Raw genomic sequence first — 18,014 nt, 5'->3', positions numbered from 1 at the left:
GTGTTTTTTCTAGGTGCTCCGTCTGTGACTGCTGTAAAAATAGACCGTGATGTAGTGAAAAGCATCCCGAACGGTCAGAGATGCGGAACCTTCTTTTTAAACAAGGGAAGTCTAAAGAAATAAAACTTACTGATCACTTCTGGTGTAGTTTTGGGACTGCTTTAGTAGTCTGGCTCCACTAGGATGTGGAGGATGATAGCTATGGGCTGCTGGGGCACTGCAGCTGAAAGGGGAGCTTTGTTTTGCTGTGTAAAGTAAATGCAGTGTTCCCCTCCCTCCCCTGCTTTTTAGCTGCAACCTAAAGCTGGTATGGATTGCCTAATTGGGTGGCTGACTCCAAAACTTTCAAATTGTACGCACATGTGCCACTACAGAAATAGAGCTAGAAGCCCCTTTACAGCTCCTTATTTTGTTGGTAAAGTAAAATCTACCTCACCGCCGTGTTTTAATCAAAAATGAGTCAACGTTACTTGACAGCACGGTTGAATAAACGGGGCATCTTGAATATCCACTGTCTAGACGACTGTGTTCCTACAATATCCTGGACAGCCCCGAGGTGAGGTGCTTTCCGTCCAATGCTGTGATTGGATTTGCCTCCTCTGCAGGATTTACGTCCGTCCATTAGTTGCCCAACCTGGATGGCTTCATTTGAATCAGTGAGTCACCTGGTGACTGGTCACTGCTCCAGCCTAGACATCCCCTTTCCAGTGAATTTGTTTAGGCTCGGTGCTGCTCGACAATGGACTGGATGAAAGATATCACTGGAGGCTACTGTCAGCGGCCTTTCTCTCTCTTCACTGTGCGCCTCTTTGTATCACTTTCACTAAGCATTAATAAATTCAGTCAATACTCTGTGTCTTTTCATAACCCCCCCCCCCCGCAAAAATACCAGAGACTTTTGACGTTAATAGCCACAGAAGGTACATTCAGCATGTGCGTTAGTTCAAAGCAGCCATTGTAAATATTTGTGCATTGATGGACGGCCTTTGTGTGAAATTCACGTCGCTGATTACTGACTAAACCTACAATATTGTTTGTCTCCAGTGTGGGACACAGTTGACGTCGGTTTTCATTATTGTATGTACCACGCCAGTCATGCTGTTTGTAATGATTTTGAAATTGCACATTAATCAGTGGGGTGGCTCCCTGAGAGTGGACATTTAATTCTCTAGCCAGGTTTTAGTTCGATGGACCTCCTCTTTCTTTTTGTATGCACAGGTCATTCTGATCAGTCATTAACCAGAGGTCTGAAAGACGGCCTTATTTCTGTGCATGGCGTCACTTCAATCTAACCCTGCGGAGTAACATCCACTGCAGCTCATATTAGCCCGTGTTCGACATGCCTCTCATGTTGCATAAGAGAAAATGTGTTATTCCCTTTCATGGGCTGCAAATTTGCAGCCATCGCTGAATATTTTAACCAATAACGCCTCAGATTTTGCAGCAGAGTTCACTTCAGTATGTCTGCCTGTCTCTGAGAAAGCAGAGCAGCAGCATGTTTGCTCTGTAAATACACCCCCTTTACCAAACAGACACAGAAACACACACCGAAGCTGTGCGCTGCAGTCGTCCAGCATGCTTTGCCTTGTATTCGCTCTTGCCTGTGAGAGCCACTCTGTTGCTCCGGGTCAGCTTTTGAACTCATCCTGTTTTTTCATGTTTTTCCACAGGTCAATGTTCGCGTCACCACTGTGGACGCTGAGTTGGAGTTTGCCATCCAGCCCAGCACGACTGGCAAGCAGCTGTTTGACCAGGTAGAGTCCATATTAGTTGTTGCGTCAGTTTGGGCCTATAAATATTTTATAAATAACCACTTTTAAATACACTGGAAGGTATTTATAACAGTCTGGGATCAAGTTTTGTCAATTTTAATAAAAACATATCATCAAATCATCATTTAACAAGGAGTATTGATAAAAGCATGGAGGCACATAAGAAGTAATTTATTGGGTTAATGGAATAGCTTCACATTTTGGGTGTCATGCTTTTGTGACAGAGGAGTTGGATGAAAACACTGATACCACTGGCAAATATGTGCATTATATTATTATATTATAATATTAATAATGTTAATTTTTTTTCTTTCTGAGCTACATGTTTTTAGCAGCTAAGCATGGGAGATAGAAATCATTGTTTTGTACAGTTTTTGTACAGATTAATATATATATATTAATGAGCTGTAAAGGTGTTGCTAGGCAGACTGTGTGAGCTTTTGACATAGCCGTCCTTTTCCCCCTGTGTCCAGGATTTATGCTAAGCTAACATGGGCTCAGCTAATATTTACTAATAAGCAAATTTGAGAACATGCTGAACTATTTAAATAGTATTTCAAAGTAAGTATTTCACCCTGAAAGCACACTGTTGATCACATGTATTTATAATTACTTACAGTCCTCATACTATCAAACTCCAATAAATGAACAGTCAGATTTTTTGATGAAGTGTTTCTAAAAATGGTTCATTTTGAATATGTTTCAAGATAGCCTGCTATATTTTTATGCAGCGATAAATTTAAAACACAAACGGCAGCCAATGGTGTCATGTGACTCACCTGGGCTGATGTCCACCCTGATTATCATCCTCCAAATCTCTTTCCATTCATGACATCCAGGTCTAAAAATCTATCTCCTCCAGACCAGATTACAGGAAGCTTTTGGCTTCAACAGTCAGTAGTCGCAGCAGCTTCCCTCGGTGAGGTTCAGAGACTTGTTAATGGTTTCCTGTGTTGAAAAATTACAGCTCAACATAAGTGAACAAATAGACATTTGTCAGGTTAATGGCTGGTGATTCACAAAGTCGGAAATGTGGTCTCCGCTGCAATTTACAGAGTCTCAGTGAAGTGTGAAAAGGTGTGACCACGACAAAGAAAACATGTCCCTTTTGTGGTAATCGTAGAACCGGGGTTATAGTCACAACCTTACTGTGACTATAACCACTTATTATTTACTCATTATAATTACTGAAAACTTTCTTTGACCTCATATTGATTACTCAATGGTCTGTCTTCAGGTATTTATTCAGCGTTGAACTTAGTGTATTATTTTCTCTATCAAAGCCGATATGGTTATGTAATATGGTTTGTGGTTTCCGGTTACTGTTCACTGACTTACTAGAAAATTCTCTTTTCAATTTAGATTTTCCACTTGTACGAGGCTATTGTGAAGCTTAGTGTAGCTAAGATCCAAATCTAGATAGCACGTCATTAGTATGAGCTCCTCTGTGGCTTTATGACAGCACCGGGGGAGGAAAGGCATTGTTTTAGCCACTTCCTGTATAACTCGTTTTTTCAATGGCAAGTGTAGCCAACTCTGTTTGTGTGTTATGGCTGCATGTCAGGGGATTCACCCATTAACTCAGCCGCACTGTAGAGAATATTTTTAGTCATTTGTATACAATCAGGGTAAAACACCTACGACAAAATCCGCCACGTTTAGATGTGGTTATATTTAGATATTCATGTTACTGGTTGGCGTACTGTTCGCTCTTTCTCCCGGTTGATCAAGTGGAAACTTTTCACAGCAAGATTAAAGAAGAGAATAGCTAAAGACCCCAGCGTTTCCCTTTGACATCTCACTATTTATAGGCGCTGGTGAATTCCCCCGTCTACTTGTTAGAATGGCTCTCAGTGAGGAGTGCCACACAGATAATCTCGCTTCCCATGATAGTGTCAGAGACAGTTCAGCGCTCTATTTTTGCACGCAGGTACAATTCACTTATTTGAGCACGAGAAACTTGTCTCCTTCTCTTTATTCAGTCGTTCACAGCGTCTACAGCAGTGAGTCGTCCCAGAGGTGTGTCAGCTGCTTGATGTAGTTTTAAACCGGCGGCCTTGGTAATAATCAGCTGCCGAAAGAGAAGCTCGCTCACAGACTGTTTGACAAGTTCCCTGGAAATGCTGAGTAACACCAGTGAGCTCATTCTCAGGCAGAGCGTGAGGCCTGGTGTGGCCCCTGTGGTCAACGCTGATCATAGCCTTAGTCCCTGTCACGCTGCTCTTAAAGAGAAACGCCTGCCACTCCCCTACACACCCTCGCACAGTTTCACTTCTATCTGAATCTGTGTCTTGAGCCACTGCTAGAAAAAAAATCACAGCCGTCGCAGTTTACAGTAGTTAGTTAAGTTACATCTGTCTTTCAGTTTTTTTCAGTTTCAGCTTCATAGAACTGGTTTGGATTGGGTAAAAACAGGAGCGGGAAGATGATTGATGTTAAACATTTTGAGCAGTTTAGCAATGTGTTGAACTGAGTCCAAGTCTAAGTAATGTGGCTGACAGGTGCTGGAAGCAAAATGTGAAACTAGTTCATGCAGACATCCAACCCAACACGTCAAAGTTACATTCAGAAACTGCCACAGATGCAAGTGAAGACAGTGAACGTGCCCCTTTGATGGCATCCTTGCTGTAGCAGCGCTATTCTTAGATATCAGACTAAAGAACGACAGACAGTCTGACAGTAATAGACTTATTCCCCAGTCCTTAAGGGCCTCAAACACACACTCCTTCGTCTTTGCGCTGGTCGGTGCCTGTTTGAGGCCCGACTGGGCGAACCCCTCCCTTCCCCTCCTCAGTCACCGGAGGACTCCGAGTTATTCAGCCCAGAGGATGCAGTGAGTAATGCTGTTTCAGCCCAGTGGCATTCCTCTCACTCACCGCAGGGCCCGAGCTCCCATAAACCAGGAGGAGGAACTTTCACTCTCCGTCAGATGACTGTGAGGCGAGGCTGCAGACTTATTTTATCCCCTCTGAGGTGCTGCAGCTTTTTGCTCGTCGACCTAAAAAGAGTCTGAAGTTGTCGCTTTGGCTTCTGCAAATGTTTTACATGTTTTTTTTAATCATCGCTGGAATGCAAACTTCTGACTGTGACAGCTCACACAGCTTTGTTTTACATATGTGTGGGTTATTTTTTCAAAAGAAAACCTTGGAAAAAGGCTAAAAGACTTCTAACACCTTACTTTTTACTTACTTTTTTGTGTGTCAGGAGATGTTACACAAGCTAGGAAGCTAATGTAATGGTGGAAAATGGGGAAAATATGCAGATGACATGAAGATATCTTGGTAAACCTTCTAGAAAGCTAGAAACTTGAGTTTTGGATTGCAGCGTTTTCTTTCCAGTGGTCTTATTCAGTGATACAGCGAGTCTTTGGAGGTCTTGCAACCAAAAGCAACCCATTAAAGTCAAGGCAACCTGCCAAACCCACCTGCTGTGAAGTCGGTTTACTAAACCCCGCGTCCCCACATTCGCATTTAATCCTCCTCTAATGAACTGTATTATTTTCAGTATCCTTTGCTCAGCAGGTGTTCATAACATATGCTGTACAGTACTGAATGAAGCTCGCGCAGGAAAAATGGCGACAAGCTTTAAAGACAAGTCGTTCATTTAGGTATTTGTATTCCTGTTCTGTTTCTCTGCGTCTCTGGATGCCAAAGCAAAGAGAAAAAAAAAAAAAAACACTGTGAAAGGGCTCATTGTTTTCTGAGGCCTTATGAGTTTCACTGCAGGTGAGATGCAGCTTGAAGTGCTCTCTCATTTCAGGTCTCCTCCTAGCGCTTCTTGTTGTTGCACTAAATACAATCCATCAGAAGAATCAGAGCCATTCATCTTTGCTCCCCACAGGTTGGCCTGCCCTGTATTTTGTGTCGGCCACCAAGAAAGAGGGAATCTGATTTTAATTCTAACCTTGGCCGGAGCTTATCACTGGAAACGGGCTTGGCTAGAGACCATGTATGTTGACTCTTAACTTCTCCCAGGCAACTTAGTACCTCACCTGGTGACTGGGTGGGGAGCGCAAAAAAGGAGCTGGCAGAGACAGTCCAACGTAACGGCACATGAAAAACATTATTTCCTACTCAACTGTGCTGTTGGAAAACTTCTCTGCAGACTCTAAAGAGCCTCTGGTCGTTGAGGTTTCCAGTGGAAAATAGTCCTCCTGCAGCAGAAGTGATTATTCCAGAGCTGTAACTGGCTTTTCACTCTCTGGCTCAGAAAAAATGGTTAAAAAATGAATGTCTTCATCATCTGCCTTTTAGAGGATTATAATAAGGAGCTGAAAATGCCTTATAAGACTTCTCCCCTGCGCCCCATCCAGCCCTCTCAGCCGGACAGGATGCTAGTCACGCTGCACACCCTCCTTATAAGTATCACTCCTATCTGATCAAACAATTGAACGGCTTTGTTGAAGACCAGCCCTCATTGTGTGATGCAGCCACCAACTATTTTTATATTTGTTCAGTAATTTGTCATTTTCGGGCAGGATTGTTTGGAACTGCTAACCATTAGATCACGTCCTGCCCAGAGGCTCGTTTAAGAGTGTGCTTTTTTGTTTTCTCCTGGCAGTAGCTCACTGCTTTAACCTTCGCCAGCTTCGTACTCAGGCCTGGGAATGTGTAATACAATGACGGTGGTCTGGTACCTGAGTATGTCGGCTTAAGGGTAGATCCTTCAGACCTTGCCAGAGTCTGAAAAAAAGCCTTCAGAGGCCGTTTCAAAACTCCTCGTTTCTGCTGGGAGAAAAAACAATCATGATTCACTTACGTTTATTAAAAAAAAAATTACCTCATTGATTTTTTTTTTAACGTGTGAAGGCAGGATCTATTTTTCCTTCAGTTACGTCATCTCTATTGTGTTTTCCTGAAAGTGCAGACTGGGCATTTCTTGTCTTGTCTTGCCTCCAAATTTACAGAAAAAAACTATTCTGGATTACGATTATCTTATATTATTCACAGTTGCATTTAGGCGATGGACGCTAAGCCTTTTTTGACAGTTGCTTCAGTCGTTTTTCAAGTCAATTTATCCCTCGGTTTGTCTTGTTACAGCTTATTCATTATGAGGATTTTCTCCTTCTCAAACAAGACATTTAAAGACGACGCCTTGTGCTCTGGGGATGTCGTAACCAAACATTTATCCGACTGATCGTGGAGATAACCAGCAGACTATGTAATAATCATAAAGACACACATTTTTAATCTCTGGACACTTTGCTTCGTTCTGCGCAGGTGGTAAAAACCATCGGGGTACGGGAGGTCTGGTACTTCGGACTTCAGTACGTGGACGGCAAAAATTACAGCACATGGCTGAAGCTGGACAAAAAGGTAAGAGTGAAACATTCATTTATTTAGTTTGACTTATAATAATGCTTATTTTTCCTTTACATTTCCAGTATGTAGCAGTACTGATCATGAATCAAAATCATCCAAATAGCTGATGTGGTAATCATTACCTACATACAAGTATGTCCCAAGTGCTCTGGTTTTGCGACACCGCTCCCTGTGGACTGATACACAGTAATAGAGGAGGAATGTATTGTTTTGAGGGCACAATACGATCAGAGCTCTATTGTTTACCTTTCAGTCAATCAGTAGCCACCGTATTACAGCATGTGCATATTCACATGCGGTGTGGTTCCACTTCCGATCAGAGCAGCTGATTCTTAATCCCTGCCTGGTTTCAGGGGTTCAGTGTTATCAGCTCGGAGGGGGATTATTTGACAAAGAGTGCGACCTCTTTGTGAACCGTTGCTGCCTCGGTTAAGAGTAAACACAAGTTACCTGGGCTCCACTACCTGTTATTATTCAGCCGTGGGATGAAGTCTGACCGGCAGATACTCTGAACACCAGATGTTTGAGAAACCCTGCAGCGCTGTAGATTAGTTGAGTCTGTACTGATCTCTTAAAGCGTCTGATTTTACACATTAACGACATTTTTTGTTGCGTCTGAAACTGAAACTGTAGGTGGTCAGATTGCATTGTGGGTAATGTAGTTGTCAAAATTTGAAGTGGGGAAAAAAAGCGAAATATAAAAGTCTCGCTGAGCTATTTAGGAAAACTTCTCCTCTCTAACCATAAACAGCAGAGGAAGAGGAAAGAGAAAGAGTAGCGCTTGCCTCCGTCAGCAGCAAACTGTACACTGTGTGCTGGCACAAGGCTGCAGCTCGTCAGCACAATGCAAAAGCTCAGGCTGGAATATTCCCGGCCCCATTCTCTCCATCAAGACCGCTCGGTTCCTGTTTTGAAATCAGAGGAAGAGGTGCATTGTGTAAACACAAACTGCAACTGGGAGTTTATAGAGTGCATTTCCATTAAGCGAGAGGTTAGATCCCCTTTTGGTAATGTCAGTACAGTCCATATAACTCGCAGAACTTCCTGTTATGTGAAGTTGCGAAATATAGGATTTGTACTGCTGATTTGTGCAGATTTTGTAGATAATACTCATCAGTGAAGAGTGTCGATTTATACTCAAATTGAAACCGACAGTTCTTTCAGTTTCACAGAAATAATAGTTTAACAGTAATTTTTGAAATGAAAGCTTATTTGGTTTCTATTTGAATGAAAAAAAAAAAGATCCCACGGCTTCAAGTTTTCAATTGTATGGTTTCTTCTGAAAACCCAGACACAACAAATTGTTAAAGAGCTACTGGCGGAAAGCATGCACATTCTGCGTCTGCAGAAAATAACTTTTCATACCTGTAAGTGGCATCGCAAGAGCTAGCTCTGCCTATGGAGAGCTGCAAACCTTCGTACAGGGTTGGCCTCTTCTGAGTCATGCTGACCAGTGGGTCTACAGTTTATTCTTTCTAGATGCTTATGAATTGGACCCTTGAGATAAGAATGAAAAATGAGAAGAGCCTTTCAGGGTGTGCCCTCTTGACTTTGTCGTTTGATTTATCATTTCCATTCCTCTTCTCATGCACTGGATTGTTAAGCTGCCAGCGAGTAAGAGTGGTCCCGTCGCATAAAAGTTTGCCGCCTGAGGCCGCAGCGCTATGGGACACAATAGAAAAGAAAAAAGTCCTTAGATGTTCACTGACATCCTGACAAAGGCCGACGGACGACTCTCGGCTTGGTGAGCTCAGCAGCTCATGTTGCAGTTGGAGCTAATGCGTTTTGAACAGTTACTTTACTGAAGAGGAGAGAGAAGACGTTTGAGGCAGGTGGAGGGAGTAGTTTCAGGTCAACAAGAAATGTGGACAAGAAAATGCACTTGTTCCCTGTCCGTGTAATCGATCCATCCATCACTTTAAAGCTCACATAATGTTACTCATTACTTAACCATGCTTTCATTTCTCTCCAGGTGTCGTCTCAGGATGTGAAGAAGGAGAACCCACTGCAGTTCAGGTTCCGGGCCAAGTTCTTCCCGGAGGACGTCGCCGAGGAGCTGATCCAGGACATCACCCAGAAGCTCTTCTTCCTGCAGGTGAAGGAGAGCATCCTGAGCGACGAGGTCTACTGTCCACCAGAGACGGCCGTGCTGCTGGCCTCGTACTCCGTTCAGGCCAAGTTCGGCGACTACAACAAGGAAATCCACCGACCCGGATACCTGCTGTCTGAACGTCTGCTGCCACACAGGTGAAATATGTTCTCTAAACCCGTGACTGGAGCGTCGTTATACTAACATCTACATCAAAAGACGAGATGTTATGCAGGAAGTTATACACTTGAACTATTTGTTTGAAGGCTCTATCAAAACATAGCATTGTCGCAAGATAATTATAAAATAAAAAAAATAAATTTTAGAGGAGGAAGGAACTAAAAAAAAGTCTTTAAGACAAAAACTGATCTCATCAGCAGCACTGGTTGAACCTGCTGCAAATAAAATCACCATCTCCACCCAGAGAAACAAAGGAGGAAGAAGCTTTGTGTAATGACAATCATTTCTAAATGATGATGAGTCAAAGACAAATGGAAATACTTTGTGTGTGCCATCTGTGTGGATTTGTTCTCTTTAAGCCATCACTTCAGCCAGTATGCGAGCTATCCATAATGGATGAGCTCTTTGTCTGCAGAAGAATAAGAGGATAAATTACTTCACTTATAGTGGCACACGTTACAAAGCGCAGTCAAGTGTGCCGCTACATCATCAAAGCAGGCGGCGCACCTTTGATGCCTCTAATAACCTCTAATAATAAATCTGGAACAGTTTAAATGTTGTAAATGTGTGTGTCAGATGACTGATTAACTTTTTTTTGTGTGTGAATTAAAATGTAAAAAAAAAATATCTTAGTCTTAATGCTAAATTCCAGTGCACATCTCGATTGTGTTCACAACAACTAACCACAATGATGATCTGCAGCAGTCAAGGAAATCACTACACCACAAGGAAATGACTGCATTACCAAAACAAAGTTACGCTTTGCACGTAGCACTTACATGAAAAGGGAGTCGATGGTTTTACGTAACAGGTCGTCCCGTTTGTGTGTGGGGACGTAGCTGACCACCGTACTTTTCTTTCTCTGTGGCTGTAGAGTCTTGGAGCAGCACAAGTTATCCAGAGAACAGTGGGAGGAGAGGATTCAGGTGTGGCACGAGGAGCACCGTGGGATGTTGAAGTGAGTTATTACAAAAACAAAAACAAAAAAAGCCTTAAATGAATCCTCTGTTGTAGAAAGATTAATCTTGCCTGCCATTTCCTCTAATCTCTCTCTGTTGTTTCAGGGAGGACGCCATGCTGGAGTACCTGAAGATCGCTCAGGACCTGGAGATGTATGGAGTCAACTACTTTGATATCAAGAACAAGAAAGGAACAGACCTGTGGCTGGGAGTGGACGCGCTCGGACTCAACATTTACGAGAAGGATGACAAGTAAGCGAGCGTTTGCTTTCTGACCGACCCTCGAAGTAAACTTGCCTTTCTCTCTCTGTGTCTGTTCTGGCTCTTGTTTTCTTGCGCGCTGCTAACTGCAGCCCAGTGACACAGAGCTAAACTGGCTGAGCCAGGTCCATGTCTGCACTCAGTCACTGGTCCTGTTTCTGAGCAGACAGTATGACGAGAATAACAATGAAGAACACAGACAGTGGTAGAAATTCAAAATCAGTAGTTGGCTTTAGCTTCTAAAATCTGAATTTCCCTCAGGTTAGAAATAATCAGCTTTGGGATTTTTAGACTCAGATCTGTCAATGTGAATGTCCTTACGACACAATTTTACTTATTATTATCTAAAATCTGATTTGTCTTCAGGTGAATTAATGGTTGTTTGGATTTAGTATTAACGCTATTATCTTGCCTCTTTAAAATGAGTGCGTCCAGACTAGATGTTTTTAAATCATTTAGACCCTCCTGCTATACGTTTACAGTCTTTATATCCTCCTGGCTCAGTCACTTAATTAACCTGGTTTGACAATCAGTCACCATTTACCTTTGTTAAAGCAACAGACAATGTGAATAATCCCATTTTTCATGATCCTCCAGTGAGTGCTAAAAAGGGAGACCTACTTTCTGAGCCATGTGACGCCGTGTTTCCAGTATCCACTCTGGCTTTGCTTGTGATTCCCACTTTGTTTATAGGCCAGGATAGTTTGGGAGATAATAACCTTCTATTTGCTGAGATGAGTTCTGAGATCTCCTCTGGCAGGTGAATGCCTCGTCTGTGTGAGTGTGTGTGAGGGGTTACCGGAGTGAAGTACTCTAGGTTAAAGCAGCACTACATCCCAGGTGACTTGCCTTTCGGGTCACTGACCCCGTCCTGGAAATGCTGCCAGCCGTGGTCTGGCTGAACTGAGCTGCTCAGTCACAGTTTGAGCCTCTTCCCGTGATAAATCGGGCACACTGTATCAGTTGGCTAGCAGTGTGGTCCGCTCTGTGGAAGAAATGAACTCAGCGGCGGGGTAATGACGAAGTTTAGCCCGTCAGCTGCCTCATGTGACCTCTAATTGAACCTTTACAGGCTGACTCATTTGTCTTCTCGAGTCTAAATGATTTAATTGATGAAGCCGCTATTGTATTAAAGTTCATCCGCTCTTTAATTTCACTGGGTTACGAATCCTCCCAACAAGGGCGAGAACACACAGGTCCTTGTGCGAGCGTGCCTCTTTATGCGCGCTCCCATGGATCAGCAACGAAGTGCCTCTCCTCCACGGTGCCCTCTGCTGTAACCATGACTACGCTGACTGGTTTTTCAAGCTGTGCGGCACTTAAGAATGTGAGGCTAACCTACAAATGCTGTCTCTCCAATGAGGGCAGCTGGCCCACAATGCAACAGCGCAGCCAAGGCTTCACCAGGAAGCTGGTTTAACTCCTTAGTCTCCTGCTGCTCCTCGGCACAGCTCATTTAAAAAGATTTTTTTGTGCTTTATTAAGCCAAGGCTTTGTTGTTGGGGAGTGAAATCAAGCACGAGAGTTAAAAAACATATATATATATTATAAACATTCAATTTACATGAATTGAAAAACAAAAACAGGCGTATCTGCAGCCTTAACCCATGTTTTTGACACACTGGTTTAGAGCTGAGATACTTAGTTAATCTGTGAATCAACTGTAATCTGTTAAAATAATGAAAACAACTGTTTGATTCATTAAAAATAAATTTTTTTAAGACAAAACATCATCATTTTCCTAGTCTAAGTTTTCGTAATAGGTGTTAGTTGTTGGGGTTTTAGGGATAATTGGCTTCTTTGAATCCTGAATAATCCCCGACAAGTTTATTATCATAAATCCTGATGGCAAAAATCCTGAGCCTGATTTTTTTTTTTTATTATTTTAGGTTAGCTTCCTCCAACATGAATTCATTGATAAAGCACGGGCTCAATAAACCAAAGGACTCCACACAGGAGCATTCAATAGATAACTTCCACATTCCAATTCCTCGCGCGTGTGTCTGTCATGGACTGAAATACCAGTTTAGGGAGTACAGTTTCACAGCTGAGTTTCGCTGCAAGGAGGACGGCTGCTGCTTTTTTTTTTGTCCAGATTACAACACTATCAGCTTGTCTGTGTTTACAGTGCCACACCGTATTGTGTTGAATGAGATTGGCACCCGTTCTGTTTGTCTGCCACGGCCCGAGCTGTGAGCCACACCCCAGATTCATCCCCATGCTGGGATTACAGAAATCAAACCCAGTGCGCGGCATGTGATTAGAGTTGGTGCTTGGTTAAAGCTACGTATTCCTTAAATTATTAATTAATGAACTTCTTAATCTGCAAAGAAAAATTGGGCATTTTTGCTTGAACATTGGTCAAAATTTACTTTCTGTATCACATAAAAGTGCTTCACAAGAACACTAAAATACATTTACATACACAATAAAATCATCAAATAACGTTTACACTAAACAAGCGTACAGGCTGCTGCTTATAAAGAACATAAAAAAAAAAGTCTCACCATAAAATCTTTGTCGTCTTTGTTGGCAGCAGTTTGGCATCTAAAGGAAGAGACACTTGTCTAGGTAGTTAGAGCCTTGTAAACTCGCAGTAAAACTTGAGGATTATTTCTACAAGAGACAACTTGCCAGTGTGAAGATGATAAAAGTAAAGAGTGGTGCTTTAATACAGAAAGGAGAAAACCACAACACAGAAGCAGCTTTTGCAATATACTGTATCGCTGATGGAAAAAAAAGGAAAATCCTACTGTCTGTAATGAAAAGCATTGAGTCTGTTCTACCAGGGTCCCTTTAGAATTTAGCCTATTTTAGGACGAGCACAAATAACTTTAATCTTTGATGACTGTTGCGCATTCATACAGTCTGTTCATGATTTAAACTGGTCCGGTTATGATGTCTGCATAAATAATGAAGTTGCTGTGATACACCAATCAGCCATAACATTATGACGGCCATCATAAGCACCAAACTGAGTAACTGAGTTTTAGAAGCAGGAAAAATGGAAGAAAAGTGGAAGAATTTGAGACACTTTGATAATGGATCAAGATTATGATGGTTAGATGACTGGGTCAAAGCGTCTCCAAGATTGCAGCTCCTGTGGCGTGTTCCCAGTCTCTAGTGCTCTGTACCTTTCAAAAGTGGTCCAAGGAAGGAAAAGAGGTGAACTAGTGATGGGGTCGTGGGCGACCAAGGCTCACTGATGCACGTGGGGAGTGGATGAGCCTTTGCAGATGAGCAGCTGTAGCTTAAATTGCTGAAAAAGTTGGTGCACAGTTTGTTTTCTATGGGGCTGTGTAGCTGCTGAGTGTCAATACTGACCCCTGACCGCTACTGAAAGCTTCTACAGTGGACATGTAAGCATCAAAACTGAACCACTGAGCAGTAGAAGAAGGTGACCTGGCCTGATATATCACGTTCACCCACAGCAGCCCTTCAGATTATGGTCATAATGTCATGGCTGATATAAGAAGATGATGATATATCCCACTTGACATTTAAGTAATCGTACGGTAGTCACAGCACAGTGTGTATCACCGTTAAACGTTCATGTCGTCTCTCCCTCAGACTGACCCCAAAGATTGGCTTCCCCTGGAGCGAGATCAGAAACATTTCCTTCAACGATAAGAAGTTCATCATCAAACCCATTGACAAGAAATCCCCGGTGAGTAAAACCTGCTTTATCTTCTTTTTTTTAATGAAATTAAACGTATTTAGTTGCATCTGTACTTAAGCTCTCTGCCTCCATTTCACCTGGTGGTTTCACGTTTCATCGTGTGGAGGAGAGAAAAACCATTAGCCGTTATCTCTTCAGCTTGATCTTTAGACAGAATAGGCAGCGCTGCTTTCTAGGCAATGCTATTAGTGATTGACTGCAAGCGCTCACACAAAAGCAAGTGGTATAAACCTTATCTGGGTACCTCAGGCTACTCTACCTCTTACCATGAGTTTCTCTGGACCAAAACATTTATCATTCATTATTCTGTCGTCTCTTACCTGTTTTTTTTTTGTTTCATCCACCAAATTTCAGGACTTTGTGTTTTATGCCCCGAGACTGCGCATCAACAAGCGCATCCTGCAGCTCTGCATGGGCAACCACGAGCTGTACATGCGCCGCCGCAAGCCGGACACGATTGAGGTGCAGCAGATGAAGGCCCAGGCCAGAGAGGAGAAGCAGCAGAAACAGATGGAGAGGTATGCAAACATTCGAGGCGGCTCCGTCATAAAAATGTCATTGAAAGGTATTTTATCCTTCAGTCGATAATAATTCTACACAGGCTTTAATAAAAAAAACTTATCGCTCACTCACTTTATTTGACAGTGGCACCAAAGTCACTTCTATGTCTGTAACAGATTAATTTTTATTACCGATCAGTGTGCCAGTAAGTTGCTCAATAATTTAATTAATTCTTCTTTAAAAAGTCTGTTTACATCCTTGTCCAAACCCCAAATATAATCATAAATGGACTTTTGACCACCTCTCCCCAAAAAACAGCAAATGTCTTTGCATAACATTTGACAAGATAATTATAGCCTCATATATCATAATTATATCCAAATGGTTGATAACTGAGTGTAGCTTGCTGGAAATAAAATTTGAATTTTATACGTTTAAAACTGAATTTACATCACGAAGTTTAAAAAGTGAAGGGCTCTGAAGGCACTGAAGGTTTTTGTACTCGACCCATAAGACAAACGCTTCTGTGTTAGAAGCAAGAATAAGCTAATTTTTACGCTTCGTGATAATATCAAGACTACAAGGTTTGTGATCGGAGTAGATTAAAGCCAGACGAGCACTTATGAATGGTTTGTCTTTGTTTGTTTGGTTGGAGCAGCTTTTATCAATGGCAGATATCATGCCGCTTACAGACACGCACGGTTCAGCGCGTAAAGCGACGCATTCATCAGGTGATAATGCGGCATTCCTTTTCAAGTATGGGAAATCTACAGCGCTTCCTGCATCGATTCAGCCGAACATGAATTGATGTTGAACCAGGTCTCAGCGCCAGCTGTCGGCCCACTGTCTGTCCCTCACAGCTGTTCAAACACGGTGATGTAACACCGGGGCGGAGGACGCGGTGAATACCAGAGGGAGAACCATTAGATCACCAGAGGCCAGCAGACACAGTTCATGTTCACACACCAGTAGCTGGTGGTGATCAGCGTCTGTACGAGGCTTGGCCCGCGTCCAAACACGAGCTCAAGATGGCCTCTGATGAGTCCCCTGAGAAAAGTCATTAAGACATAAACAAACCCTGAGGGAGGCATCAGGACGCGGCTGCAGCAGAAGAATAGAAAATAATGAAGGGAAATGTACAGAGCTGGAGTTCAAACGCCAGGAGGAAAATGAGCATCAAGTGATGTTTGTATAACATATCAGCAGCCATATAAAAGGGATAAAATAAAGCAGAAGGTAAAGTTGAACTGAATGATGATTTCATTTAATCAAAGGGAGAAACAGAGAAGTTAGAACAGGCCAAAACTGAACCCTGTGGGCTTTTAATATCTGTCCTTTGAATATAAAACAAACAGAGTGGGCGACAATAAGTAGTAAATAAAAAGAAAAAAGCCTGGTCGACGTTATTTTAGTGTCGGATTTTTATATTTTAAAGCATTTTGAGCTTTGGTCTCTGGATACGAAACGGTTGCTTGAAAGACTACTCAGTTAATTACAAACATTAATAACATTTCTGATAGTTTTAATTAATCATTTAGGTCATTACTCGTGTAAAACACCAAATATTTGCTGGTTAAAGCTCTTCAGATGTGAAAATATGCTACCTACACCCATGAGCAAGGCACCTAAGCCCTTAAACCTCAGCTTTCTACGGCCGCCCACTGCTTCAAGTGGACGAGTTAAATCCAGGAAACTAAATAAAGCTCATTTACATTTGGCCTTTGGGAAATTTTTTGTCATTTTAAATTGAGGAAGCAACTGATTAGTTGCAGATATATTGGGACGGTTAAGGTTCATTTTCATGGGAAGTAATTTGCGGTACCTGTGATGCCAAACGCTTGTGAATGTCCTGTAACGTCAAATCACGAGTCTTCATGATATTTACATGGACATTATATTACACGGTGTCGCAGGGATGGCTTATGGTTTCGTCAGGTTGTAATAGAGCAGCCTGTGCAAACACGCAGTGAATCTCAGTTGTGTGTCTGTGTGTATACATGTGTGTGTGTGTGCGCGCGGCCCTGACCATGCATCAGCGATGTCAGCTCTTTTTGTTGGCGCGTCTTATCTGCAGGGCCCAGCTGGAGAACGAGAAGAAGAAGAGGGAGGCCATCGAGAAGGAGAAGGAGCAGATGGAGCGAGAGAAGCAGGATCTGATGATGAGGCTCTACCAGTTCGAGGAGAAGACTAAGAAGGCAGAGAAAGGTGAGGGAGGAGTCCGTCCATTCATCACCCTGACAATACAGCACATGTTTGCGTGGGAAAATAGTTAGAAGGTGTGTGTGTGTGTGTGTGTAGTTAATGCTGGTAGGTACGCACCAGGATATGAGCAGATTATAAGTGCAGGTTACTTGTTTTGTAAACATAATTAAAAAAAAATATGTAAGAACGAAACAACATGAATTGTTAGGAGGGATTTTCTACATTTTACACATTTTGGTGTCCAAAATAGAAAAACAAAGGCTGCGTGTGGATCTCCACTCTTCTAGTTAAACCAGTTTCTAATCCCGTCTGCAGACAGAAGGAGAGCAGAGGACAGTCATGTGGTTTAAAATTCAGACTGACCTCAGGAAACAGGTTGCTGCTTGTCGTTTTCTCAAAGTGACATGGAATAAATCTAACACACTTCCTCTTTATGGTTCCGTTTGATCTGAAATGCTCCAAATACCAGCTGATTAAACACCTTGAATAAAACAACAAGCGATTGAAAATGTGCTGTGCGGGGTCATCCGGGTATTTTATTATTTCTCCGTTCAAATAACCCATGTAGTTAAACAGGTTTACCTTTTTGCAGATTCCCATTAACTTCCTGTTAATTTGTGTTGTATAAATACCCTGATGCAAATTAGTTTTATTTTTTTATCCATGACGTCAGAGACAGTGCAGTCATTCAATATTACTGAACAGTCACAAGTGAAAGAGATTAAAAGACTGGAAAAGATTTACATGAGATGGGTTGTGTAACTATGACATAAAGGTCCGTTGTTAACTAAGAAGAGAAGGAATCATCATTTTTATAATAACTAAAATAGTTCCCATTAAGTGCAGTTTACTCCCTGTTGTGTAACATTTACTAAAACTCACAGTGTCCAGATGTTTTTGGAAGATTTAAGTGTCCATTAGGACCAGTGTGTTCCACAGAGAGGGAAGAAAATCAATCAGTTATTGAGATAATGTTGGGAGAGACACATTAGTTTTCATCTTTAGTAACTGTACGGTTACTAACATCGTTGTACTGTCGCTGGAATATCT

General features: G+C 42.2%; 1 protein-coding gene across 2 annotated transcripts in view; it reads left to right on the top strand.

Annotated features, from left to right (window-relative positions):
• ezrb (ezrin b) overlaps positions 1 to 18,014 on the top strand; it is a 28,354-nt gene that overhangs the window by 6,518 nt on the left and 3,822 nt on the right. For both annotated transcript variants that reach the window (XM_084560265.1, XM_084560266.1), the window contains 8 exons: positions 1,671 to 1,754; positions 6,992 to 7,087; positions 9,066 to 9,340; positions 10,237 to 10,320; positions 10,427 to 10,573; positions 14,153 to 14,249; positions 14,616 to 14,779; positions 16,837 to 16,967. In XM_084560265.1, the coding sequence (XP_084416391.1) occupies positions 1,671 to 1,754; positions 6,992 to 7,087; positions 9,066 to 9,340; positions 10,237 to 10,320; positions 10,427 to 10,573; positions 14,153 to 14,249; positions 14,616 to 14,779; positions 16,837 to 16,967 (1,078 nt within the window). The remainder of the gene's footprint in view (positions 1 to 1,670; positions 1,755 to 6,991; positions 7,088 to 9,065; positions 9,341 to 10,236; positions 10,321 to 10,426; positions 10,574 to 14,152; positions 14,250 to 14,615; positions 14,780 to 16,836; positions 16,968 to 18,014) is intronic.

Source organism: Chelon labrosus (assembly GCF_963514085.1).
Source record: "Chelon labrosus genome assembly, chromosome: 14".
Lineage (NCBI taxonomy): Eukaryota > Metazoa > Chordata > Actinopteri > Mugiliformes > Mugilidae > Chelon > Chelon labrosus.
This window is presented reverse-complemented; position numbering and strand designations above follow the sequence as displayed.